Source organism: Piliocolobus tephrosceles, chromosome 7 (assembly GCF_002776525.5).
Source record: "Piliocolobus tephrosceles isolate RC106 chromosome 7, ASM277652v3, whole genome shotgun sequence".
Lineage (NCBI taxonomy): Eukaryota > Metazoa > Chordata > Mammalia > Primates > Cercopithecidae > Piliocolobus > Piliocolobus tephrosceles.
The window spans coordinates 126,478,257-126,503,808 of NC_045440.1; the positions used below are offsets into that span (position 1 = coordinate 126,478,257).

A 25,552-nucleotide genomic window follows, 5' to 3' on the forward strand; every position below is an offset into this window, starting at 1 on the left:
TACAAAAAGTTAAAACAGAAACACAGATAACAGGAAATCGCTTCTTACATCTCAACTTTCCCAAATCACCAACCCTCTTTCTGTGGATCTTGTTTATAAAGATGTTTTATGCTATGTTATCAAGCAGCCAGCATTCTGTTTTCTTTTCCAGGATTGTACTTTTGTACAATTCTTCCCCCATTTCTACCTCATCCTCCAAATTGTCTGTCATTCCCTTTGGGAGTATTAATACAGTATTGTACTCTTTGGCGCGGCAGAGAGCTTTGGTTGTTTGTAGTTTTAGCTGCAGGAAAAAAAAAAAAAAGCAGCTATGAACATCTCTGTGTCTTCATGGGACAGTGTGTTTCAGCCCAACCAGTTCTGAATTAGAAGAAGCCAAGTGATATCTTGATTCCAAAGGTAGCAAACAAGGCTGCACAGCAGTTGCGTGACTTCTGATTAAAAATATACATTCCCGGCCGGGCGCGGTGGCTCAAGCCTGTAATCCCAGCACTTTGGGAGGCCGAGACGGGCGGATCACGAGGTCAGGAGATCGAGACCATCCTGGCTAACACGGTGAAACCCCGACTCTACTAAAAACTACAAAAAACTAGCTGGGCGAGGTGGCAGCGCCTGTAGTCCCAGCTACTCAGGAGGCTGAGGCAGGAGAATGGCGTGAGCCTGAGAGGCGGAGCTTGCAGTGAGCTGAGATCCAGCCACAGCACTCCAGCGTGGGTGACAGAGCGAGACTCCGTCTCAAAAAAAAAAAAATATATATATATATATATATATATACACATTCCCAGGCTCTGTACCTGGAGGCTTGGGTGTAGTAACTCTGGACTGAGGTTTGTGAATGGTATTTTTACAAAACGCCCTCCAGGTGATGTGTGATGCTTTGGAAGCCACATTATAGGCCCAACCCCAAAATTCAAATTTGGATTTAAGATAAAATGGGGAAAAATCAGAAAACTCAGGAATTCACTCTTGGTCACCAGTGGCCTCTCAGAGGCAATTCTGTTTAACAGATGAGAAAAATGGAGACAAGAATGGAAACGGATGAGAAGAGAGCTGGGTTGCTGGAGCTCAGAGCAAAGCCCTGGCCCTCCGCTTTGTAGCATCTAATTCCTCCTGCCCTGCCCCCACCGGCCATCATTGCCACAACATATCTACCCAGCAAAATGCCTTCTGGGGGGGTGTCATGTTGTGATTTTAAAACACAAAGGAACAATTCCTGCCCCCAGCCCCTCGGAAAAGATCTACCCTTGAACTGAGGCAGAATCTGTTAACAGCCCTGTCAGAAGACCCCACAAAGCTAAAAGCATCCTTTTTGGTTTTGATGTCTTGACAAGATGCTTCCTTTGAAAGCTCCCAGACAGCCCTGTTATTTCTTCTGACAGCCCCAGTGAAAAGCTCTGCCATGAGACGTGGCATCCCTGTCAAAGCCTGGAGGTGTGATTCCCTGAGAGCGAGCAGCTCTTGAGCACTCCCTGGGCTCAGAGCACTGCCGCCCTCTGGATAGACCCCTGGGATCCAGGTTCTGCAGCTCCCTCTGGCCTCTGAACCCTCAAGCGCTAGAGATCCACCGCTGCAGGAGGCCTCTGCAGTCTGACTCCTCACCTCCCCCAGATGCCTCCCTAGGGAGGTCAAGAGCAGAGCCATGTACCATCCTGACAGCCAGACTGTGAGCCAGCCACCTTGAGAAGTTTCCAGGGGCTGCTGTGGCAGTTTGATCCATTTTTTCCTTCTCCCAGGGGCTGCAGGCCACTTGCAGGGAAAGGTCAGGAAATGCCACCACCTGTCTCTGGAACTGATGGTGGGAAGGAGAAAGAACAAAGGATACAGAGGAGGGTGCTTCTTGGGGAGCCTTACAGAGCCCTGTACCTTAAAGCTTGCCACACCTGCGTAGTAGCATCCTTACCTAGGAGCCTGTTAGAAAGGCACAGTCATGGCCAGGCGCAGTGGCTCATGCCTGTAATCCCAGCACTTTGGGAGGCCGAGGCGGGTGGATCACCTGAGGTCAGGAGTTCAAGACCAGCCTGGCCAACATGGCAAAACCCCGTCTCTACTAAAAATACAAACATTAGCCGGGCGTGGTGGCACATGCCTATAATCCCAGCTACTCGGGAGGCTGAGGCAGGAGGATCGCTTGAGCCCAGAGTGTGGAGGTTGCAGTGAGCTGAGATTGCGCCATTGTACTCCAGCCTAGGCAAAAAAGGGAAATTCTATTTCAAAAAAAAAGCACAGTCATAGGCCCTACGCCAGCCACACTGAATCAGCATCTGTATTTTAACACAATCCCAGGTCTACACATAAAGTTCATATCCCAGTTTTATTGCTCCAGGCTGTGTGACCTTGATCAAGCTCCTTAACCTCTCTGAGCCTTAGTGTCCACATAGGGTTTCTGAGAAGTGAAACTTAGCACTTAGGATACACTAAGGCTTTGGTGAATGTTGGCTGTCATTATTGTTGGGGAATTGATTAAGGGAGAATCAGAGCTGTGACATACAAACCCCAACTGTTCAGCCATTCCGTGGTGGGGAAGAGAGGGCAAACCAAATGGGAGAAAGTTCCAGATGAAAAGTGAACAGCTCCCAGCATCTGCTTAAAGGAGAAACTTGGAGGTGGAAGGGAAGGATATCTCGGCAGGCTGGGCCTTGACCATTTCATTGGGGGTTAGCTGCGATTATTGTTCAGCTGCCTGGTTTGAGGGTTCGTTCTTCATTGATGTACCTCTTTTCCTGCCAGCCCCACCCCACACCTTGAATCCAAGACCCCTCTGTTTCCCAGACCCTGCCCAAAAGGCTTTCACCCTACCTTGCCTGCAGACCAAAATCCCAGCTCCCTGGCTCAGCATTCCAGACTCTTCACCATCTAGCCCCAACCTAAGCTGTTCAGCCTCCTCCCTGCCTCTGCCCTCACACCCCTGCCCCTTACCTTCAGTCCTTGTCATTCCTCAGATGTTTTCCTGCCTTCTAACTTGCTCATGCTATCTGCTCAGCCTGGGAAGACTAGGTTCCTTTGATAGGAGTCACTCTCACTTTCCTCTGCCTCCCAGAACTCTACTCCCCCTTTGAAGCCCTGCTTATCCAGGAGAGGCTCTGTGGTGGTGCGCCAAGAGCACAGGGTTTGGACAGACTTTGGTCAAATCCCAGCTCTGCCATGAACTAGCTGTGTGACCTTAGGTAAGACACTTACCCTGTCTGGTCTTGGTTCTTTCATCTGCAGATTGAGGGTAGTCACACCTGCTCTGCAGAGTTGTGAAGACTCACCAAGAAAGCATGGAGAATTTTCGTTAATAGTAGCTATTACCATTTTATTTCTAAGAAAAGGAAAGTTACCTCCCCTGGAAAGCCTTTATCTATCCTCCCCCAACCCTGCCCTACAAAATTAAGTACAGCCTCCTCTCTGTTTCACAAACTCTTTCTCCTTCTTGTATTTGCAACATCCACATGTTCCACTGTCACCTTCTCAAGGAGGAAGTCCCTGACCACCCTGCTTAAAACCACAGGTGGCCCCGCTCTACACTTTTAATGTGTTCCCTGCCTTAGTCTCCCCCATGGTGAGTTCTCCACGAGCCACAATTTCTGTCCATCCACCACTGTATCCTCTGCAACTGGAACAGCATCTGGCACCACTAGATGCCCTGTCGGTGTTTGTTGACCGTCTGAACCAGTCACTTTGTGTGCCATCAAAGGGTGTTTAGATGGCGGTGCCCTGCCCAACTGTTGTAGGATGAGCTATGCTCCCCTAAAATCCATATGTTGAGGTCCTAATCCCCCAAGCCTCCGAATGTGACTGTATTTGAGATAGGATAATTAAGGTAATTAATTACTCTAACTTCAAGGTTACATGAGGTCATTAGGGTGGGCCCTAATTCAGTATAACTGGTGTCATTATAACAAGAGGAGTTGGCCGGGCGCGGTGGCTCAAGCCTGTAATCCCAGCACTTTGGGAGGCCGAGACGGGCGGATCACAAGGTCAGGAGATCGAGACCATCCTGGCCAACACGGTGAAACCCCGTCTCTACTAAAAAATACAAAAAACTAGCCGGGCGAGGTGGCGGGCGCCTGTAGTCCCAGCTACTCAGGAGGCTGAGGCAGGAGAATGGCTTAAACCCGGGAGGCGGAGCTTGGAGTGAGCTGAGATCCAGCCACTGCACTCCAGCCTGGGCGACAGAGTGAGACTCTGTCTCAAAAAAAAAAAAAAAAAAAAAAAAAAACAAGAGGAGTTTAGGAAACAGGCTCCCACAGAGGGAAGACCTCAGAAACACACAGGAGGAAGACAGTCATCTCCAAGCCAAGGATAGAGGCACCCGAGGAACCCAACCCTGCTGGCACCTTGATCTCAAACTTCCAGCCTCCAAAACTGTGAGAGAATAAATTCTGTTGTCTAAAGCCACCCAGTCTGTGGTATCTTGTCATGGCAGCCCTAGCAAACTAATATACCAGCTACGAACTCCTTGAGGATAGAGCTGTGGCGTCTTCATCTTTGCGCCCCTAGCTGTTCCCAGGGTTCTGGCTCATACTGAGTAAGCAAGGGTCTAATTGAATTGCATTCCACTTGCAACAGGGAAGGTAATGATGGAAGAAGCACCTCGTGGCGAAGGGGAGAGCCTTGCACAGACACCAGAAATGGCCTCTTTGTCATTGTCTATGTAGACTGGTCATTTCTCTTTTATATAAACCCTGTCTCTGCAAAACAAACAAACAAACAAAAAAAGGCATGTATTCCAAGGCAATTTATTCCGGGGCGTTGTTATGGTCTCATTATGGTTAGGGTTTCTTTGAGGTGCATAGCAAATGCTGCGGTGGATAAAAGGAAAACTGAGTCAAGATCAAAAACATGTAAAGGCAGCAAGGGTGTATTTGGAGCTCCGGGTTCCTTTCCATGTGACATGTGCTTGTCATACTCTCAGGTGTCCCATGAGGAGCAGGACTTCAGACAGAGTGGGGCAACACAGAGAACAGCTGTCTTACCTCCCCTCCCTTCTCTTGGGAACCAGAATCTTAAACAAGTGTGCTTAGTTCTGACTTGTTCAGGCAACCTCCTGAGGGCAGGGATGTTTCTTGCTCCAGATAAGGGATGGTCTGTCTACAGCCATACTACCCTGAACGCACCCGAAATCCTCAGACAGGGGATGCTATGATGACTGGCTGGAGTCTCCCCACTGCTGGGCCCTGGTTGGTGCAGCCCAAGAGAGAACTCCCTGCTCCCTTTAAGTGTTTTCAGGATGTGACTGTGCCCAGTTCAGACGTGCTGAGACACTGGCCCAGGGCAAGAACCACGACTTGCAGCAGGTCTGCTTGGACACGTGGCACTCACTATGGAAGGGACTATGTTAGAGTTTATTCTTAACATGTATTTTATGTATTCATTCATTCACTTATTTTTTATTTTTGCCAACTTTGACCCGGGCATATCAGACCTGAAGACTTTCCTCAAAACAATTTAGCCTTCATTCCAGCAAGTACCTGGCTTCATGGTGCTGGTCCTCACCTTGCTGGTGGCTCACAGATGCCAACATGCTACAGCCCTTCAGACACCCAATCCCTGGTGCCAGGACCATCCTTCTAAATGCCGTGTTTCTTGCAGATCCACCAAGAAAACCCTAAGAAATAGATTCTCAAAAGGTTCTGTGTTCTCTGAGCTCTCCTCCTCCTCTTTTCTTCCTTCCTCTTCTTTTTCATCTTTGGTTTGGATTCCTGGTTGCTGAATGAGTTTTAGAAGATGCTTTTAATTTCAGCCACAGTTTTTGAAACACTAAGAACCTTCCAGGCCATTTTACCGCTATTCACCTCATTTCAGGGACTCACTTGTCAACAGATTTAAATAATGCGGGATATGGGAAGCTTCGGTCAAAAAGATATTTCCTCCCCTGAGTCTGCTCCTGCCTGATGCCTTTTTTCTGCAGGAGGAAAGTGTCTTTCCCCCTCTGTTTTGAAAAATTTAACTCAAATGTCCCAAGCCCTTTGGCCAGTGGGTGCAAATTTAGCCACATTCTGCTGTGTTAATAGTACTCCCCACAGAACTGTAGAGTCTCCCTTCCCTTACAGAGTTCCTGCACTCATGTAACCCCAACACACATGTTCACATGTTCACATGTGTGTTGTTAATTTAATTTGTTAATTTAATTTGTGATGCTGGGTGTGGTGGCTCACACCTGTAATCTTAGCACTTTGGGAGACGGAAGCAAGTGGACAAGTGGACGGCTTGAGCCCAGGAGTTCGAGACCAACCTGAGCAACAGGGTGAAATCCTGTCTTTGGAAAAAAAAAAAAAAAACAATTAGTTCAGGCGTGGTGGCTTATGCATGTGGTCCCAACTTCTTGGGAGGCTAAGTCAGGAAAATCGCTTGAACTGGGAAGCAGAGGTTGCAGTGAGACAAGATTGTGCCATTGCACTCCAGCCTGGGCAACAGAGCAAGACTCCATCTAAAAAAAAAAAAACCTTTCTGCCTTGATGGAGTTTCTGTTCTTGAATGGTGCTGTCCAATATGACTTCCCACCATGATAGAAATGTCCTTTGCTGTATTAGACAATAGCCACCAGCCACATTTGCTCCTTGAGCACTGGGAATGTGACTAGCATGACTGTGGTACTGAATTTTTAATCCTATTTCATTTTAATTAAACTCAAAGGCCACAAGTGGCTAGTGGCTGCCATATTGGGCAGATGCAAATGATAAACAAATGGATAGAAACTTGTTCCTCTTTTAACCACAAAACATCAAAGTATGATGTCAGCTATTGAAGAGTGCCGTGAAGAAAGCCACGCAGGGTGAGGAAATGGAGAGCGCTGGGGAGGCATTATTTTGCAGAGGGGCGGCTGTCAGCAAAAGCCTCCCTGTGGGAGGGTGACTTTTCAATGGAGACCTGAAAACCAAGCCGCCCTCTCAGGGTGGGATGTTCTGGCAGAGGCGCTGTGAGGGGAGTGAGGTCCTGACAGAGCCACTGGAGTGTGAAGGGCGGTGGGAGAGAGGAGCCGGGGCCGGAGCTTGCCTGGTCTTGGTGGGGCCATTGCTGGAGATGAACTCTGGAGGCGTGGAAAGTATTTGAGAGGTGAGATCAAGACCTGAAGATCACGGCAGGTGGAGGCTGGAGGTGGCAGTTTAAGCATGGTCAATGAAAAGAAGCAGCTGCCCTCTTCTCTGGTTTGCCCCTGTCCTCTCCTCACTGCTGTCCGAGGAGCCTGCACCCCACTGCTGATGAATTGGACCCGTCTACACATGCCGGTGCTTTCATCTTAGAGGGGCCGGGTTCTGGGTTCACCAGTGGGGGAATGGCCGTCTCCCAAGCCCTGCTCAACTGTGTCACCTGAGCCCCTAAGCAGGTGGACGTGGGCCTAGACTTTCAGAGTTGTTTGTGAAAATAAGTTCTTCATTTCGGCCTTTATGCCTTCTCTTCAGTGGGACTCAAACCCAGGCCCGTGGGAAGTTGTTTTAGAAGCAAGGCATAAGTGCAGTACTCAATAGCTAGATCAATACACAGATTAGATAACCCAGAACCAACCCTAGTAGATACAAAATTTGTGTATGATAAAAGAGGTTGCTCAAAAATTAGTTAGAAAGGAAATAATAATGCATGCTGCTGAGATGGTTGGTAACTCGTGGGAGGGGCCAGAGATGAGATGCCATCTCCTGTGTTCCCTTCGCTTTCCTTCCTTTCCTGGAGGTCGGGGATCTTTGTTTCAAAACATGTCTCCCGCCTCCTTTAGCCCATCAGCTCTCCATTCTCTGTTAACTAATAAGCAAATTGTTCCTATACTTCCAAATCATCATTTGTTTAATGCAGTTCCCATCAAAATTCTAATAGAATTTTATTTCACAGGTGATATTGATTCATGAGACTAGATTATCAAAATAACCAAGAACTGTTTTGCAAAAAGAAAGAGTAATGAGGAGGAACTCCACTAGATATAAAAATGTACTCTGAACTTACAAAAGTTGTTTTAGAAGCAAGTCATAAGTGCAGTACTCAATAGCTAGATCAATACACAGATTAGATAACCCAGAACCAACCCTAGCAGATACAAAATTTGTGTATGATAAAAGAGGTTGCTCAAAAATTAGTTAGAAAGGAAATAACAATGCATGCTGCTGAGATGGTTGGTAACTCTCAAGAAAAGTGGTTAGAATTGTCTTACAGCTTAACCCAAGATAAATTCGATACCAGATGAGTTAAATGCAAAAATAAAGTTAAAACATTCTTAAGAAAATGTAGATTAATGTATTTCAGCTATCAAGACAGGGAATCACTTCCTAAATATAAAATCACAATGGAGGAGGCTATAAGAGAAAAAAATTGGTAAATTTATTAGCTAAAAATTAAAATTTCTACATGTTAAACATTAAAAATGTATATAATATGCACAACTGAAAGATAAATGATAGGGCCAGGCATGGTGGTTCACACCTGTAATCCCAGCACTTTGGGAGGCCGAGGCGGGCAGATCACCTGAGGTCAGGAGTTCGAGATCAGCCTGACCAACATGAAGAAACCCTGTCTCTACTAAAAATACAAAATTAGCCTGGCGTGATGGTGCATGCCTGTAATCCTGCTACTCGGGAGACTGAGGCAGGAGAATCATTTGAACCTGGGAGGCAGATGTTGTGGTAAGCCAAGATCACGCCATTACACTCCAGCCCGGGCCACAAGAGCAAAATTTTGTCTCACCAAAAAAAAAAAAGGTAAATGATAGACTGAAGAAAGTTTTGCAACAAACTAAGTAAAGCATTAGTATTATTTATGTAAAGAGAACTCTTGCAAATTCATAATAAAAACCACAGAACATCAAAATATAAAAATGACATAAGCAGACAATTTACAAAAGAATATAAATAGTGAGCAAATCTTTGAAAACAATTAAACCTTATTGTCAATCAAGAAAAGCATACAAGCATATTAAAAGAGTTTTCTTGGCCAGGCAAGGCTTACGCCCATGATCCCAGCACTTTGGGAGACAGAAGCAGGTAGACAACTTGAGCCCAGGTATTGGAGACCAGCCTGGACAACATGGCAAAATCCCTGGACAACATGGCAAAAACCTGTCTCTACTAAAAAGAAAAATAAAATGATTAGCTGGGCATGGTGGTGTGTGCCTATAGTTCCAGCTGCTCGGGAGGCTGAGGCAGGAGGATTGCTTGAGCCCGGGAGATAGAGGTTGCAGTGAGCTAGAATTGTGTCACTACACTCCAGCCTGGGTGACTGAGCCAGACTCTGTCTCAGAAACAAACAAAAATCCAAAAAACTGTTTTTCCCTATCTAATCAGCAAGGCTTTTTAACAGTAGTATTTTACCTAGGCTGGATTGTGAATCAAGCCCTCTCATACACTACCAAAGAAAAGGCCAACTGAGGCCAACACTCTACCATATATATGGGTCAAGAGAACCACTTCTAGGCATCCATCCAAAGGTAGTTATCAGAAATAAGGATTAAGGGTATTCACTGCAGTTTTGTTGATAAGAGTCAAAAACTGGAAATAAATGTTCAACAAAACTCCAATTGCTATGAAAAAGAATGACTTTATGTCCTTCGCAGGGACATGGATGAAGCTGGAAACCATCATTCTCAGCAAACTAACACAGGAACAGAAAACCAAACACCACATGTTCTCACTCATAAGTAGGAGCTGAACAATGAGAACACATGGACACAGGGAGGGGAACATCACACACTGGGGCCTGTCGAGGGTGGGGGACAAGGGGAGGGAGAGCATTAGGACAAATACCTAATACATGCGGGGCTTAAAACCTAGATGACGCATTGATACGTGCAGCAAACCACCGTGGCACACATATACCTATGTAACAAACCTGCACATTCTGCACATGTATCCCAGAACTTAAAGTTTTAAAAAAGAAGTCCAATGGCTGAACACATCATGTGTGGTATATCCCTATAATGCATGTTATTACATTGTAGGGATAGACCATGCCTGACGATTTCACCATGTTATGAAATAATGATTTTTAAAATCACCATTTTGCTCACTATTTTTGGAAATGGGAAACTTTAAGTGAGATGAACAATAAAACCACAATATTGGGGGGTGATTGCTTTTTTTTTCTTTTATACTTTTCTGCGTTTTCTGGATTTTCTATTGTGATTTTGCCTTTATGATAAGCAAAATGTTCTTATCTGTTTTCTAACGCCTGGATAAATTTCACTTGCTAGCCCTGGGGACACGTCTGGCTTCCGAGGTACCGTATCGAAAAGTGGCTTGCAAGCACACCATCTGCGACATTCCCTCTCACCACTTCAGAATATTTTAGTGCCCGTCTACCTTTCCTGTATTCCTTTGTCTCTAAACATGAAATGGTGACCCTCATCCACCTTTGCTTGGTTTGGACCTGTTTTCACCTCCTTCCCAAAAAAAGGAAGAGAAAAATAATGCGATCTTTCTTGTTTATAAGCACTTTCACGCCATCTGGGCATACATAGGTGTTCGATTTGGGTGCCAGTTGGGATGGGTCATGGGAAAACTCATAAAGAAGTGCCAGTTTCTTTTGCCTTGTGAAGAGACACTGACCCTGTCTTTGTTCTTGTCCACAGATATGATGCTTCCTGGTGTGTTTAGTGGTTGGTGCCATTGCAATTTTCTGTGCTGAAATCATTCTGAAAACTCAAACAGTAGACTTCAGCATACAAGGAAAGCCAAAGCCATTTGAGGGGGAATAAAGCCAAAAGCCCTTCACCTTATTCGTTCCAAGAATCTCACCATCCCCTCCCTACCCCCCTCCAAAACTAAGCCATTGCACACAGACAGGCAGCATGGCTAGCAAACGAAAATCTACAACTCCGTGCATGGTTCGGACATCACAAGTAGTAGAACAAGATGTGCCCGAGGAGGTAGACAGGGCCAAAGAGAAAGGAATCGGCACACCACAGCCTGACGTGGCCAAGGACAGTTGGGCAGCAGAACTTGAAAACTCTTCCAAAGAAAATGAAGTGATAGAGGTGAAATCTACGGGAGAAAGCCAGTCCAAAAAACTCCAAGGTGGTTATGAGTGCAAATACTGCCCCTACTCCACGCAAAACCTGAACGAGTTCACGGAGCACGTCGACATGCAGCATCCCAACGTGATTCTCAACCCCCTCTACGTGTGTGCAGAATGTAACTTCACAACCAAAAAGTACGACTCCCTGTCCGACCACAACTCCAAGTTCCATCCCGGGGAGGCCAACTTCAAGCTGAAGTTAATTAAGCGCAATAATCAAACTGTCTTGGAACAGTCCATCGAAGCTGCCAACCATGTCGTGTCCATCACCACCAGCGGCCCTGGAACTGGTGACAGTGATTCTGGGATCTCGGTGAGTAAAACCCCCATCATGAAGCCCGGAAAACCAAAAGCGGATGCCAAGAAGGTGCCCAAGAAGCCCGAGGAGCTCACCCCCGAGAACCACGTGGAAGGGACCGCCCGCCTGGTGACAGACACAGCTGAGATCCTCTCGAGACTCGGAGGTGTGGAGCTCCTCCAAGACACATTAGGACACGTCATGCCTTCTGTACAGCTGCCACCAAATATCAACCTTGTGCCCAAGGTCCCCGTCCCACTAAATACTACCAAATACAACTCTGCCCTGGATACAAATGCCACGATGATCAACTCTTTCAACAAGTTTCCTTACCCGACCCAGGCTGAGTTGTCCTGGCTGACGGCTGCCTCCAAACATCCAGAGGAGCACATCAGAATCTGGTTTGCCACCCAGCGCTTAAAGCACGGCATCAGCTGGTCCCCAGAAGAGGTGGAGGAGGCCCGGAAGAAGATGTTCAATGGCACCATCCAGTCAGTACCCCCGACCATCACTGTGCTGCCTGCCCAGTTGGCCCCCACAAAGGTGACGCAGCCCATCCTCCAGACGGCTCTACCGTGCCAGATCCTCGGCCAGACTAGCCTGGTGCTGACTCAGGTGACCAGTGGGTCAACAACCGTCTCTTGCTCCCCCATCACGCTTGCCGTGGCAGGAGTCACCAACCACGGCCAGAAGAGACCCTTGGTGACTCCCCAAGCTGCCCCCGAGCCCAAGCGTCCACACATCGCTCAGGTGCCGGAGCCCCCACCCAAGGCGGCCAACCCCCCGCCCACGCCAGCCAGTGACCGCAAGAAGACAAAGGAGCAGATAGCACATCTCAAGGCCAGCTTTCTCCAGAGCCAGTTCCCTGATGATGCTGAGGTTTACCGGCTTATCGAGGTGACTGGCCTTGCCAGGAGCGAGATCAAGAAGTGGTTCAGTGACCACCGGTATCGGTGTCAAAGGGGCATCGTCCACATCACCAGCGAATCCCTTGCCAAAGACCAGTTGGCCATCGCGGCCTCCCGACACGGTCGCACCTACCATGCATACCCAGACTTTGCCCCCCAGAAGTTCAAAGAGAAAACACAGGGTCAGGTGAAAATCTTGGAAGACAGCTTTTTGAAAAGTTCTTTTCCTACCCAAGCAGAACTGGATCGGCTAAGGGTGGAGACCAAGCTGAGCAGGAGAGAGATCGACTCCTGGTTCTCGGAGAGGCGGAAGCTTCGAGACAGCATGGAACAAGCTGTCTTGGATTCCATGGGGTCTGGCAAAAAGGGCCAAGATGTGGGAGCCCCCAACGGTGCTCTGTCTCGACTCGACCAGCTCTCTGGTGCCCAGTTAACCAGTTCTCTGCCCAGCCCTTCGCCAGCAATTGCAAAAAGTCAAGAACAGGTTCATCTCCTGAGAAGCACGTTTGCAAGAACCCAGTGGCCTACTCCCCAGGAGTACGACCAGTTAGCGGCCAAGACGGGCCTGGTCCGAACTGAGATAGTGCGTTGGTTCAAGGAGAACAGATGCTTGCTGAAAACAGGAACCGTGAAGTGGATGGAGCAGTACCAGCACCAGCCCGTGGCAGATGATCACGGCTACGATGCCGTAGCAAGGAAAGCAACAAAACCCATCGCCGAGAGCCCAAAGAACGGGGGTGACGTGGTTCCACAATATTACAAGGACCCCAAAAAACTCTGCGAGGAGGACTTGGAGAAGTTGGTACCCAGGGTAAAAGTAGGCAGCGAGCCAGCAAAAGACTGTTTGCCAGCAAAGCCCTCAGAGGCCACCTCAGACCGCTCAGAGGGCAGCAGCCGGGATGGCCAGGGCAGCGACGAGAACGAGGAGTCGAGCGTTGTGGATTACGTGGAGGTGACGGTCGGGGAGGAGGATGCCATCTCAGATAGATCAGATAGCTGGAGTCAGGCTGCAGCAGAAGGCGCAGTGGAACTGGCCGAATCGGACTCCGACTGTGTCCCTGCAGAGGCTGGCCAGGCCTAGACAGGTAATTCCACTTGCTCACCCAGGCAGCAGCGAACGCAGCTTGCTTTCTTTTCGTTGCCGGGGTTAATATAGATTGTAGGGTACAGAGATGTTGACGTAGATGGTGGCTTCTTTTTCTTGTAATTAACAAATAAGAATGGTGTATATCGATCACGTACAATATGATGTTTTGAAATATGTTTGCCTAGTGGGATGGCTCAATCAAGCTGATTCATGTATGCATTACCTCACATACTTATTCTTGTAGTGGAAGGGTCTGGTTTTGGTTTTGGTGTTTTGTTTTGTTTTTAGTGATAGAGTCTTGCTCTGCCACCCAGGCTGCAGTGCAGTGGCTCCATCATAGGTCATTGCAGCCTCAAACTCCTGGGCCCAAGCGATCCTCCTACCTCAGCTTCTTAAGTAGCTGGGACTTCAGGCACCTGCTACCACACCCAACTAATATTTTAAATTTTTGGAAGAGGCGAGGTCTCACTCTGTTGCCCAGGCTGGTCTCAAACTCCTGGACTCAAGCAATCCCTTTGCCTCTGCCTCCCAAAATGCTGGGATTACAGGCATCAGCCACGGAGCCTGGCTGATGAGTTATTTGTAAAGGTTCTTTGAAAAAGGAAGAAAAATGGGGGCTGATGGAACCTATGCCTTCATTTGTAAGGCTATGCTGAGGGGACAGCACCTCTGGCTGTGGCCTGTTTGGGTGCCAGCCTTCAGGCCTGTCCATTCTGAAGTTTAGCTGTGACTGTTAGAAAGCACATCCTCCCTCTGTGTTTTATGTTTGTTGCTGTAAAAACACCAAACATGAAGTGGTTATTTCTTTTTCTCTCTCTTTTTTTTTTCCTTTTCTCTTTGGATTTTTTAAAAATACGTATCCGCGTTTACTGAATCAAAGACTTGAGGTTATTCTAATCGGAAAAGACTTTGAAAGTGCTTGATATTTGCCTTGTCAGGGCTAAAGGAAGGTGCCACTGTGCTTGGGTCCCCATAATCCCTTCAAATCTGGAAGAGCCGGGTGTAAATTAGGCCTGTAGAGCCACACAAGCCATGGGGAAGGGCGGTTTCCATGGTTACTAATGGCCGTGTCATCCCCATAATGGGACATGCCACTGAAGCCCTTGGTGTTCTGCTTCCTAAGAGGTCAGTGCAAATCCAGGCCTGAAGCACAGCAGCTCAGTGGTGAGTTGAGAAATGGGGGCGGTGGCAGGGGGAGGGCTGCGGGAGGGAAAGGAAACATTACAAGGAGGAAGATACACGGTTTGCCCAGGTAGGCTTCTCCAGAGGTCACTCAAAAGACCACAGAATGGGCCTCCCCAGTTAGCTTTACAAAGGATGAAATAAATGTAAGAACCTCCCGAATGATTGATAAGGTCCCAAAGGCAGCCCTGGAAATTACCACACCTCTGTCTTAATGAACTTGGACAACTTTGGCCAACCACGTCGCTCATTAACTCATCGATTCAGTAATAAAATGAGGCAGCTGACAAATAAATGAAATTCTTTAGAAACCTTGTTTTAGCCAGTTCCATCCTCTATTAAAAGAGCACTTTAACCAGCAGCCAGTCCCAGAATGCCATCATTCTCCATTCTCCTTTTTCCTCCCACTTGGAAGAGGAAATGCCTGTGTGTCAAGGGTGCGGGCGCAGCCCAAAGGGGAGGGCACGAGTGAAAGGAGGGGGATAGAAGTGCACTGAGGCCACAATGACAGCAACCTCCCACCTCTACCTAGCCACCTCTGGCCATTTTCCCACCCTGGAAGAACCTACCAGTCTAGCCCATACCTCCCTCATTAAAATGAGGGAGTGATTTTTTGTTTGTTTTTGATCCACATGAAAGCTCCTTGCTTGCCCCATCTTGTTTGTTTGTTTGTTTGTTTGTTTGAGACAGAGTCTCACTCTGTTGCCCAGGCTGTAGTGCAATGGCACGATCTCAGCTCACTGCAACCTCCACCTCCTAGGTTCAAGAGATTCTCCTGTGTCAACCTCCCGAGTAGCTGGGATTACAGGCATGTGCCACCCCACCCAGCTAATTTTTGTATTTTTGGTAGAGACAGGGTTTCGCCATGTTGGTCAGGCTGGTCTCAAACTCCTGACCTCAGATGATCCACCCGCCTTGGCCGCCCAAAGTGCTGGGATTACAGGCGTGAGCCCCCACGCCGGGCCTCCCATCTTCTATCCTTGATCTTTTCCCATTCATGACACTTGTCTACATGATTGCTTTTTCCTCCCACCCCAGAGAGGACAATAGGATTCAGTTCCATTCAACAGTGCCTTCTGAGCGCCTACTGTGTGCCTGCTGCTACTCCAGGTGCTAGAAACAGTGCCATGAGAGAGACAGACAACACAGTATCCATTCACATGGAGCTCGAGCTGGCCAAGAAGAGAGGAAATCGCACTTTCCTTTACTCATCACTGTGATATGTGTTACGATGGGGAAGGGCACAGCTCTGTGTGGGGGCTCAGAGGAGGAACACCCAGGTCGGGGGTTAGGGAGCTTCTTGGAGAAAGGGACATCTGACCCATGGGATGAGAAGGAGTTAGCCAGGTGCACAGACAAGGGAAAGAAGGATCCAAATGGAAGAAGCAGCACAGGCCAAGGTCCAGAGACCAGAAAAGAAATGGCACTGGTGAGAAACCAAAAGAGGTTGGGCATAGCCAAAAGGTAGAGTTTGGGTTCGGTAAAGGATAAGAGGAGGCAAACTGAAAGCAAACTCAACGGTTTCCCGTAACAGGCAAAAGCTATTCTGAACAGGTTGTGTTTGCTGAATTTGAATAGAAGGATGCTCAGTGTTTCTGTATCCCAAGGTAAGCTCAGATGGCATTTCCAGGGCCCCATGGCTGAGCAGGAGGTTGTCTAGGGGCTGCAGTTCTTCAGAGGCCCCTGAGGCCCCCATCCCCATCTCTTCTCTCCCAAGCTATACCACCACCACCAGTTGAAAATGCTCATGGGGGTGGGATGTTACCCTGCCTAATGCCCCAGTGGTCCAAAGAAGACAGTAATGGGGGAGGGAATGTTAAAATCATACGGAAAACCTTTGGGGAGGAAGGATGGAGTGATGAACGAAGGTCGCCTGAATAGCAGAGGTCGAGGTAGGTGCTCTGCTCTTACTTAATTCTCCTTGGGAGGTAGCTTCTCTATAGTTTTATAAACCCAGAAACAGACTCAGAAACCAAAGAACTTACCCACATTCACCCAGCCAACACATGAGTTTGTCTCCAGAGTCCTTACTCTTCCTCCTGCCATCTTTACCTCATTGTTTCTGACAGAAATTCTCCATTTCTAGTTGATACCTCCCTTCTCAGCACAGGGATTAGCTGTGTCTGGAAAAAAAAAAAAAAAAAAAAAGGAGCATACAGGAATCCCACTTTATGTTTCATTATGGTAAATGCCCCAGCTGTGAGCTAGAAAACATCCCTAAAGAGGATGCTAAGATCTGTTCCACACGTGGCAACATCAGATATCCCTGATGGCTCCCTGATATTTTGGAGGTCCATTGTTTTGTTTTGTTTTGTTTTGTTTTGTTTTGTTTTGTTTTGTTTTGTTTTGAGACAGAGTCTTCCTCTATGGCCCAGGCTGGAGTGCAGTGGTACCATCTCGGTTCACTGCAAACTCCGCCTCCCAGGTTCAAGTGATTCTCCTGGCCTCAGCCTTCCAAGTAGCTGGAATTACAGGCACGTGCCACCATACCCAGCTAATTTTTGTTTGTTTTTTTTTTTTAGTAGAGATGGGGTTTCACTGTTGGCCAGGCTGGTCTCAAACTCCTGACCTCAGGTGATCCACCAGCCTCAGCCTCCCAAAGAGCTGGGATGACAGGCCCACCATGCCCCACCATTGGAGGTCCATTGTATTGAGAAAGGGGCTGCCATCTGCACTAGGGGTGGCAATGAAGGTTCTCCCACATCCTGGACAGAGGCACTCCTTAAAGAATTCTTTCAATTTAAAGGGAAAAGATATCTCTCCAAATTACTTCAGTTTTCATGAACCAAACACATGAGTCTCTTGAATTCATAAATATTCAGTGATGTCCCTATTTAAGTACTTATTTATTTAGGAACCTGCAGTTCAGTTCAGTTATGACACATAATAATCCTGAAATAATTCATGGTTTTGACTTTATAAAAGGTGTTATGTGATGCGCAAGAGGGTGAAGGGGAGGAACTTGAGTAAGCAGCTGAGAGCTGGCTCTAGGACTAGATTTCCTCTGTAGGCGTTAAGCATTTCCTGCAACCAAATCTCTCTAAACTCTGCAAGGCTTAGGACAGCGTTTGACTCGGTCCAGACTCACCTCGGCCCTGAGGTTAGGCACAAAGATAAGGAGTACTTCCCAGCCTTTGAATTGTGTTGTCTTGATTCAGTCCCTGTGTCTGAAGAATCTCTGAGTCATTCTATTGAGGGACCTGTCCTAGGAAAAGGCTGAAAATTAGGTTTGTTTTTTCGGAAAAATGAGTCAACGTACTTGAGCAAGACATTGTCAGACATCAGCCTTGATGTTTGGTCAAACGGAATATTCCGTTACTATTGCTAGTGAGGGTACCCATTGACTGATACCCACTGTGTGTTCAGTTGCCTTCTAAGCACGTCTACTAAGTCATTTCAACTTCATGCCCACCCTGTGAGGTAGGTACAGGCCTTTCCCCATTTTACAGAGGGCAAAACTGAGGGTCAGAGAAAATGAGTGACTTGCCCTGTGTTCCTCAGCCAACAGCTGGAAGACCTTGGAAGCCACCTCTCAACTGTCAGGCCAGTGCCTGACCCCAGCCACTTTGGCCCTGCCGTCTCCAACAGCGGCACCCACCACCACAGCCCAGAAGAAACAGAGTGTGGTCATTTCTTGATTTTGTGTGGGAGTGGAAACTAATCCACAATGTATTCTTTCAGCAAGAACTTTAGAGAGCCCTCTTTGTGCCAGGCACTGTGCTAGTCTGTGTAGATTTGCCAGAATGACCAAGACACAGCCCCTAACTAATCTCAGTTAATAAAGGTGAGAAATGGACATAGAAACACCAGTTTCATGAGAGCAGTGCACACAGAAACCGGAGGAACTAGGAGGAGAGGTGGCTTTTCCAACATGTTGTCTGATTCAGAACCTTCCCAGCAACCCACATGTGCAAGCCGCCTTCCCATTTATTTTAAACAAAGAATTCTGAGGCTCAGGAACCTGCCAGAGTTCACTCAGCCAGTGTCTAAAATTGACTCCAAACCTCCAGCCACCACCTTTGCTGCCTCCCGATTTCTGTCAACAATTTCCAACTCCTGATGATTAGGGATGGCTTTGGAGAAGAGAAAAAAAAATTGTGAAATGCTAGAAAGGTATTTTCCATGGTTCAGCTTGGTTAAAATGTTTAAGGCTGTTAAGCGTTGCATTCTGGTTACAATTTAAGATCCAGAAGAGGTATGCCCTCACACTCTGTTCAGATTAGCTGTCCAAATGCAGATGTTTGAATTAATTAATTAATTAATTAATGAGTGAATGAATGAAAATATTGTTGTCATCTGTTTCCCTCTCTCCTGTACCAGACCTGTACAGGCAGGGACCATATTCCCTTAATCTCTGAATCCCTAGTTTAGATTCTGAGCAGATGCTGAATAACGGTTTATTGAACCAACCAGAGAATTTTAAAAGATAGTTGGGATCTGGTGTTTCAGTCCTTTTGCTTGTCCTCATTTTTTCCCATCACTCATTAACCCCAATGGTTGACAGCAGCGAGAGGAGTTGGGTACAGTTTGCTTCCCGTGTGTGGGGAAAGGTCTGTTGGAGAATCTGTCACCAGATACTTACTGGTGATGCTTCTCAGGGACTGCCCGTTAGTCTGGCTTCCCTCATGCCTAATGGGGAGTTAACTGATACCACTTCCATTTACTTAATTCTGGAGCTTCTCATCCTAGGAATTCTCACTGTGCTTTGGGCAGCTCATGGAGGCTTAGCCACCACGAAATCCAGCCCCCTCATTCTCAGAGGAAGGATGTAGGCCCCAAGGAGGTGAAGTCACTAACCCAGAGACATTCCTAATAAGTGACTTGGTTCATTTATCCATCAAATATGTGTGGAATGTCTGCTGTGTGCCGGGCTCTGGAAGGCAGTGTGCCCGGCATGTCCCTGCCCTCATGGAGCCCTTGGTCTAATGGGAAATGAAGTTTTGACCAATCTTTAATCAAACACAAAGGAAAGTTGCTACACTGACATGTTCTTTGATGCCATTGGAGTATAGAATACAGGAATTTGAGGATTTAAATAGCGGATTGAAGGTTTAGGGAACACTTCCTAAAGAGGTAATGGGGCCAGGCACAGTGGCTCATGCCTGTAATCCCAGCACTTTAGGTGGCCAAGTCAGGCAGATAACCTGAGGTCAAGAGTTCAAACAAACCTGGCCAACATCATGAAACCCCATCTCTGCTACAAATACAAAAATTAGCTGGGTATAGTGGTGCATGCCTATAGTCCCTGCCACTTGTGGGGCTAAGGCAGGAGAATCACTTGAACCCAGGAGGTGAAGATTACAGTGAGCCAAGATCGCACCACAGCACTCCAACTTGGGCCACAGAGCAAGACTCTGTCTCAAAAATAAATAAATAAATTCATAAGTAAATAAGAAGAAGAAATAATGGATGAATTGAAAACCAAAGCTTTAGACCAACATGCAGGAGCATGCTGGGCAGAGGGGAGGGGAAGAACATTCCAGACAGAAGAACTGACATACTCAAGGGGAACTGAAAGGTGGCCATGGTGGGTGTGACTTACCTGGGTTCACACCTCAAGAAACTAGAGAAACAAGAGCAAACCAAACCCAAACCCAGCAGAAGAAAAGAAATAACAAAGATCAGAGCAGAACCAAATGAAATTTAAAAAAACACACAAAAGATAAATGAAACAAACTGTTTCTTTGAAAAGAGAAACAGAATCAATAAACCACTTGTGAGATTAACCCAAAAAAAAGAGAAAAGATCCAAATAAAGCTCAATTAGAAACAAAATGGGAGATATTACAACCAATACCATAGAAATATAAAAGTTCATTCAAGGCTACTATGAGCACCTTTATGAGCACAAACTAGAAAACCTAGAGGAGATAAATAATCCTGGAAATATACAACGTTCGGAAAATACTGTTAAGTCCATTTGTTCTAGAGTATAGTTTGTGTCTGTTGTTTCTTTGTTGACTTTCTGTCTTGATGACCTGTTTAGTGCTGTCAGTGTAGTGTTGAAGTCCCTACTATTATTGTGTTGCTGTCTATCTCATTTCTTAGATCTAGTAGTAACTGTTTTATAAATTTGGGAGCTCTAGTACTAGGTGCATATACATTTAGGATTGTAATATTTTCGTATTGAACTAATTCTTTTATCATATAATGTCCCTCTTTGTCTTTTTTAACTGTTGTTGCTTTAAAGTCTGTTTTGTCTGCTACAAGAATAGCTAGTCCTGCTCACTTTTGGTTTCCATTTGAATGGAATATCTTTTTCCGCTCCTTACCTTAAATTTATATGAGTCCTTATGTGTTAGGTGAGTCTCTTGAAGACAGCAGATACTTGGTTGGTAGATTTTTTATACGTTCTGCCATTCAGTATATTTTAAACGGAGCCTTTAGGCCGTTTACATTCAATGTTAGTATTGAGATATGAGGTACTGTTCTATTCACGTTCTAATTGTTGCCTGAATACCTTGGTTTTTTTTTTTCACTGTGTTACTGTTTCATAGGTCCTATGAGATTTATGCTTTAAGAAGATTCTCTTTTAGTGTATTTTGAGGTTTTAAGATTTAGGACTCCTTTTAGCATTTCTTATAGTGCTGGTTTGGTAGTGGCGAATTCTCTCAGCATTTATTTGTCTGGAAAAGACTTTATATCTCCTTCATTTATGAAACTTAGTTTCACTGGATACAAAATTCTTGACTGATAATTATTTTGTTTAAGGAGGCTAAAGATAGGATCCCAATCACTTCTGGCTTGCAGGATTTCTGCTGATAAATCTGCTGTTAATCTGATAGGTTTTCCTTTATAGGTTACCTGATGCTTTTGCCTCATAACTCTTAAGATTCTTTCCTTCATCTTGACTTTAGATAACCTGATGACCATGTGCCTAGGTGATGATCTTTTTGCAATCAATTTCCTGCTTGTTCTTTGAGCTTTTTGTATTTGGATATCTATATCTCTAGCAAGACCAGGGAAGTTTTCCTTGATTATTCCCTCAAATAAATTTTCTAGACTTTAAGATTTCTCTTCTTCCTCAGAAACACCAATATTCTTATGTTTGGTCATTTCACATAATCCCAAATTTATTGGAGGCTTTGTTCATTTTTTAAAAATAGTTTTTGTCTTTGTCAGGTTGGGTTAATTCAAAAGCCTTATCTTCAAGCTCTGAAGCTATTTTTTCTACTTGTTTGATACTGTTGTTAAAACTTTCTAGTGTATTTTGCATTTCTCTAAATGTGTCTTTCATTTCCAGAAGTTGTGATTGTCTTTTCTTTATGATATCTATTTCTCTAGAGACTTTTCATCCATATCCTGTATTGTTGTTTTAATGTCTTTAAATTGGTTTTCACCTTTTCCTGGTGCCTTCTTGAGTGGCTTAATAATGACCCTTCTGAATTCTTTTTCTGGCAATTCAGATTTCATCTTGGTTTGAGTCCATTGCTAGAGAGCTAGTGTGATCTTATGGGAGTGTTTTAGAACTTGTTTTATCATATTGCCAGAATTACTTTTCTGATTCCTTCTCATTTGGATAGACTGTTTCGATGGAAACATCTGGAACTCAAGGGCTGCTGTTCAGGTTCTTTTGTCCCATGGGGTGATCCCTTGATGTGGTGCTCTCCCCCTTTCTTTCTGGCTTCCTGAGCACCAGACTGTAGTAGTTGTTATTGCCCATCTGGGTCTTGCCACCCAGTGGGGCTACTGAGCTCCAGGCTCATGCTGGGGAATGTCTGTAAAGAGTCCTGTGATGTGATCCATCTTCAGGTCTCCCAGCCTTGGATACCAGAACCTGCTCCAGTGGAGGTGGCATGGGAATGAAGTGGACTCTGTGGGAGTCCTTGTTTGTAGCTTTGTTTAGTGCACTGGTTTTCTTGAATGCTGGTTACACTAGCAATGAAATTGCCACATGGACAGACTCAGGACCTCTGGTTAGCCAGGGTGTTGCAGGCAGTGGCATTAGCTGTTGTTTGCTCCTTTGAAGCAGGGTTGTTCTGTTATGACTTGCTGTAATGGCTTGAGTTGGTTGGCCTCCAGCCAGGGGCTGGTGCTTTCAGGAGAGTGCCAGCTGCAGTAGTAGAAGGGGATATAATCCTTCCCTACATTGACCAGGATGAGTACTTGAGTTTCTTAGGTGATAGGCAGGGCCATAGAGTTTCCAAAAGATTATGTCTTTTGTCTTCAGCTACCAGGGCAGGTAGAGACAAACCATCAGGTGGGGGCAGGGTTAGGCGAGTCTGAGCTCAGACTCTCCTTGGGCAGGGCTTCACGTTAGTTTCTTTATTTAGGGCTGATGAGAAGGCAGTGCAGAAAGGTAGCTCATGCAAGTCTTTGAGGTAAAAAGTGGTGGAGCTGGAATTCAAACCCACTGACACATGTAAGCACTTTGGGGAATCTGCCCAGTGAGTTTAAAATACAATTCCATTTGCTCTGATTCTATTAAATTCCCGTGGCCAATGTGCACTGATAGGTCAGGAGCAGGAAAGGCATTCCTACTGCCTCTGAGCCTCCCTGCAAGCAGCTTGGGGAATATATACCTGGCCTGTGGGTCTCAGCAAGTTCCCCAACCCTAGAGGCCCTTCAAACCACTGCAGGGAAGGAGAGCTTTGGCGGGATGTGGCCAAAACTGACCCAAGTCTAGTGTACGGACAATTTGGGATGGCACAGAGTTTCTGTCATCCACTGGGAAGTTGCTTAATCTTCCTCCATGCCAACACATTTTCCCTTTTTCAATTCTAGTTAAAAATCAGACTGTGCCCCCTACCCTCAATAAAAGAAATGAAAGTTTGAACTCAAATATTATGAAGCAGGCCGGGCACGGTGGCTCATGCCTGTAATCGCAGCACTTTGGGAGGCCAAGGCGGGTGGATCACCTGAGGTCACGAGCTCAAGACCAGCCTGGCCAACATGGTGAAACCTCATCTCTTCTAAAAATACAAAAGTTAGCCAGGCATGGTGGTGAGTGCCTGTAATCCCAGCTACTTGAGAGGCTGAGGCAGGAGAATGACTTGAACCTGGGAGGCGGAGTTTGCAGTGAGCCAAGATCTCACCAGTGCACTCCAGCCTGGGCGGCAAGAGCGAGACTCTGTCTCGGGAAAAAAAAAAAAAGAAATATTATGGAGCAGACCAGATGCAGTGGCTCATGCCTGTAATCCCAGCACTTTGGGAGGCCAAGCCAGGTGGATCGCTTGAGGCCAGGAGTTCGAGATCAGCCTGGCCAACATGGTAAAATCCCATCTGTACTAAAAATACAAAAATTAGGGCCAGGTGTGGTGGCACATGCCTGTAGTTCCAGCCATTCGGGAGGCTGAGGCATGAGAATCGCTTGAGCCTGGGAGGTTGAGGTTGCAGTGAGCCAAGATCATGCCACTGCACTCCACCCTGGGTGACAGAGCAAGACTCTGTCTCAAAAAGAAAGGCAAGGAGAGGAGAGGGGAGGAGACAGGAGGGGAGCGTGGGAGAAAGGGAGGGGAAGGGAAGGGAAGGGGAGGGAAGATGACAGAGCAGTATAGAAGTGGAAGGGGATGGGAAGGGAGAAGGGGAAGGGAGAAGGGGAGGAGAGAAGGGAGGGGAGGGGAGAGGGGAACGGAGGGGAAGGGGAGGGGAGGGGAAGGGAAGGAAAGGGAACGGGAAGGGAAGGGAAGATTACGGAGCAGTATAAAAGTAGAAGGGAAGGGAAGACGGGGGAGGGGAGGGGAGGGGAGGGGAGGGGAGGAAAGATTACAGAGTGGTATAGAAGTAGACAATGGAGTAATGTTGACCAGGGATGGGGCAGGAGGATGTGGGGAATTTTCATACAATAGGTGTAAAGTTGCAGTTATACAGATGAGTAACTTCTGGAGATATGCTGTACAACATAGCGCCTGTAGTTAACAGTAAGATATTTACTTCAATATGTGTTCAGAGGGCAGATCTCATGTTGTGTCCTTACCTCCCCATCCCCCCCAAAAAATAGACACAAGTAAACTTTGGGAGGTGCTTTATGTTTGTTACTGGATTGTAGTGACAGTAACATGAGTGTATGCATATGCCTAAACTCACCAAATTACATCCATTGTGTGTGGTTTTCTACAAACCAGTTATTCTTCAACAAAGCTAGGGCAAAGAGGGAAAAAAATGCAACCAGAAAGAAAAGACGTTACCTATGGAGAAACTACAATTAAACTGGCAAGTTTGTCCATAACAAAAATGAAGCCAGATGACAATGGAACAAAATGTTTAGCAGATAACAGGCACTCGGCAAATGAGCAATAAACCTTGCTACACCTCTCAAAGAAAATATTATGGAGAAATAATAAATCACTCTCTCAGTGTTTGTTTTCCTTTCTCATGGAGTGCAGTGTTATTCACTCCCAAGTCCTTAGGGCCCTAGGGAAAGTTCTCCTGGGAAAATTAAAGAGAAACAGAAACAGAAAGCTGTCACATGGGAAAATAATTCTGGTTTTGTTTCTTCAATGAGGAAAGTAACAGAGAAGCAGATTTTGCTAAAGAATTAGTACTTCTTAACATTCCAAGTTTTCCCCAAGACAGAAAGGGAGGGTAGGAGGCGGTAGGTTCCCATTCTGGGAGATGTTCACCGACAGACTGGCCATCACGTGGTAGAAATGTCCTAGGGGGCCATAAGGAAATGCCTGCCCAATGGCCTTGCAGCGTCCTCTAGGGCTCTGAGATGTACTCTAGAATGAGGCATTGGTCTTTTGCAGGGTGACTGTCTCTGACCAGTAATAGGACTCTGAGAGAAGCCCAGAGGAGTTAGCAAGAGCCTCACAGCCCAAAGCACTGCAATGCTCTATAGAACAGCAATCTTGAAATGTGGACTTTGTCACCACTCTAGGAGGACAGCCTCCACCCACTCTACCGCACCTCTACCGAGGGCCTTGGGGAAGGACGTCCAAGGAAGACACCCCTGAAGAGGGGACAGGCCCCTGTCTTCTGTTGCCAGCATCTTCCCATTCTCCTTTTGAGGGTGATTCCAGCTCCCATAGCCCAAATCCTGTCCACTGCTCAATACCCCGGAAAAGGTCAACGGAGAAAGTCCAAGTGGTTCTGAGCAGGTTCCCAGGGCCCATAGCCATCCATGTACATCTGAGACCTCTGCGAAAGCCACACGAAGTCA

The 25,552-nt window shown here is 46.5% G+C and overlaps 1 protein-coding gene across 2 annotated transcripts in view; it reads left to right on the plus strand.

Moving 5' to 3' along the window:
- Positions 1 to 25,552, plus strand: part of ZHX2 (zinc fingers and homeoboxes 2) — a 193,849-nt gene that overhangs the window by 163,782 nt on the left and 4,515 nt on the right. For both annotated transcript variants that reach the window (XM_023224599.2, XM_023224589.2), the window contains one exon: positions 10,532 to 13,268. In XM_023224599.2, coding sequence (XP_023080367.1) covers positions 10,751 to 13,264 — 2,514 coding nt within the window. In that variant the 5' untranslated portion in view covers positions 10,532 to 10,750 and the 3' untranslated portion in view covers positions 13,265 to 13,268. The remainder of the gene's footprint in view (positions 1 to 10,531; positions 13,269 to 25,552) is intronic.